Below are 2,215 nucleotides of genomic sequence, written 5' to 3'. Positions count from 1 at the left end.
TTCCTTTTTATGAAATAGGATTTTTTTTCCTCTTAATTTCCTCTCACACTGAAGTACAGTCGATTGGACCCTCATATGTATGTCTGGGTCTCCTATCAAAGTCCCAGGCAGTCCCAGGCTTGGTCTCTCTTTCCCCAAGCCCACATGCCTGTCAAAATACTGATCCTTTCAGATTTCAGCAGATTCCCCCACTGTGAAAGCCATTGTCTGAGCTGCCTTTACTCCCAGGATTTCTGATTTTACTTTATATTTGGGTTCTGAAGGTTTCCTATTTTCTTGCCTGCTCAGAAATCTATCTTAAAATATTTTCCAAAAACATTTGTTCCAATATCTTCCATTTTGCAATGATGGGTACATTTATGCTATCCAGTCTGCCATAATAACAGATAATAATTTGGGCTCTATCTTAGAGTCCAAATGATCATTTCTTTCTTTTGTATTTTAGCTTTCCCAGATCAGGGTAGTACCATGGAAATCCCCCTGTTCATTCGCTTACAAGCTATTGATGTTGAGTTCTAGAAATAAAAACCCAGAAAACAAACTCTAGACCAAACTCCCTATGGCAGATCTCCCTTCAGGGAAGTTAGGTCACAGCCTGAAGTAATGCTTCTCTCCATTTCCCCATCTCAACTAACTAGAATTTCCTCAGGCACCCAAAGTGTTTGAAGTCTGGGACTAAGTGGTCATGATTCTGCTTGTGATGTGTATGACAAAGACTACTGGTCTTGTGTTTAGCCCTGATCTCTCCAGCCTGCAGGCAGAAGTTCTGAAAGAATATGTAAGGGTCAAACACCAAGGAACTGAAGGTTTATATTAATATAACAATTAATAAATTAACTGCTTTGTGAGGTCATTACTGGTATATAAGAGTAGAGCTAACTGTCAAGATTCAAAGAAGCCATAGGATTTGCATCGCACTGAGCCAGTCCTGGATTTAGATGGGTTGACTCATTTGCAATCCCGCCAGAGGGTCAGTAGGGTTGAATAAAGTTAAATGCATTTCCCTTGCATAGTCTTGAAACTTTCAATCACCAGGGCCACCAGCCTACCAGACCTTTAACTGTGACAATGGGAAAATGCTCTTCTTACACCTCTTAAGGGCATCTTTGATTTCCTTGTTCCTCAAGCTGTAAATCAAAGGATTCACATAGGGATCACCACTGTATAGAAGACTGATGCCATCTTGTCATGGCCCAGAGAATTATCAGTGCTGGGGTGCATATAGACAAAGAGTCCTGATCCAAAAAAATAGATCACTGCTATCAGGTGAGAAGTATAGGTGTTGAAAGCCTTGGACTTGCCTTCACCAGAGCTGATCTTCAGGATGGTGGCAACGATATAAGATATCATGATGGCAAAGACAGATATCACACCAAAAATCACTGCTATCACAAATTTCATGACTTTTAGGAAAAAGGTTTCAGAGCAGGATAGGACTAATAATTGAGGCAGATCACAGAAGTGGTTGATAACACTTGGCCCACAGAAATTGAGCTGAAGTAAAGCACACAGTTGGATCAACGAACCAAAGAGGCCAGTTATATAGGCTCCAACCATCATCTGGACACAGAGGGTGGGTGACATGATGGCAGTGTAGAGCAGAGGATTACAAATGGCAGCATATCGGTCATAAGCCATGGCTGCCAGGAGACAGCACTCAGTCAGACCCAGGCTAGAGAAGAAGAAGTACTGCATAGTGCACCCCAAAAATGAGATGGACTTAGGCTTCTGGAAGAAGTCTGAGAGCATTTTGGGGGTTGTGGAGGTAACATAGCAAAAATCTAAGAAGGATAAATTGCTGAGGAGGAAGTACATGGGTGTATGTAGGTAAGAGTCCATCCTAATCAGGATGATGAGGCCCAGGTTCCAGGCCACTGTCAAGAAATAAGAACCCGGGGCGCCTGGGTGGCTCAGTCGTTAAGCGTCTGCCTTCGGCTCAGGTCGTGATCCCAGGGTCCTGGGATCGAGCCCCACATCGGGCTCCCTGCTCCGCGGGGAAGCCTGCTTCTCCCTCTCCTACTCCCCCTGCTTGTGTTCCCTCTCTCGCTATGTCTCTCTCTGTCAAATAAATAAATAAAATCTTTAAAAAAAAAAAAAAAAGAAAGAAAGAAGAACCCAAGAATACTGCAAAAAGAACAATCTTGAGCTTGGGATAATCTGAGAATCCTAAAAGGATGAATCTGACGACTATTGTATTGTTCCTTCCTCCAGCCAT

General features: G+C 42.9%; 1 protein-coding gene across 1 annotated transcript; it reads right to left on the bottom strand.

Moving 5' to 3' along the window:
• Window positions 1–1,143: 1,143 nt before the first annotated feature.
• LOC118547233 (olfactory receptor 5AN6-like) lies at window positions 1,144–2,215 on the bottom strand. The gene is made up of 2 exons (XM_036110588.2): window positions 2,116–2,215; window positions 1,144–1,901 (listed from the first exon to the last, which is right to left on the bottom strand). The coding sequence occupies exons 1-2, from the start codon at window positions 2,213–2,215 to the stop codon at window positions 1,144–1,146; spliced, it is 858 nt and encodes a 285-aa protein (XP_035966481.1).

The sequence above is a fragment of the Halichoerus grypus genome, chromosome 11, assembly GCF_964656455.1.
Source record: "Halichoerus grypus chromosome 11, mHalGry1.hap1.1, whole genome shotgun sequence".
NCBI classification, from domain to species: domain Eukaryota; kingdom Metazoa; phylum Chordata; class Mammalia; order Carnivora; family Phocidae; genus Halichoerus; species Halichoerus grypus.
Note: the sequence above shows the minus strand (reverse complement) of the source record. Positions and strands in the feature narration are given on the sequence as shown.

Bases quoted from the DNA above. Each gene is read 5' to 3' on its own strand.
- LOC118547233 (XM_036110588.2), bottom strand. From the start codon at position 2,215: ATGGCTGGAGGAAGGAACAATACAATAGTCGTCAGATTCATCCTTTTA. The intron at 1,902-2,115 runs GTTCTTCTTTCT...TGAGCCACCCAG, and splicing joins TCTTTTTGCAGTATTCTTGG to GCGCCCCGGGTTCTTATTTC.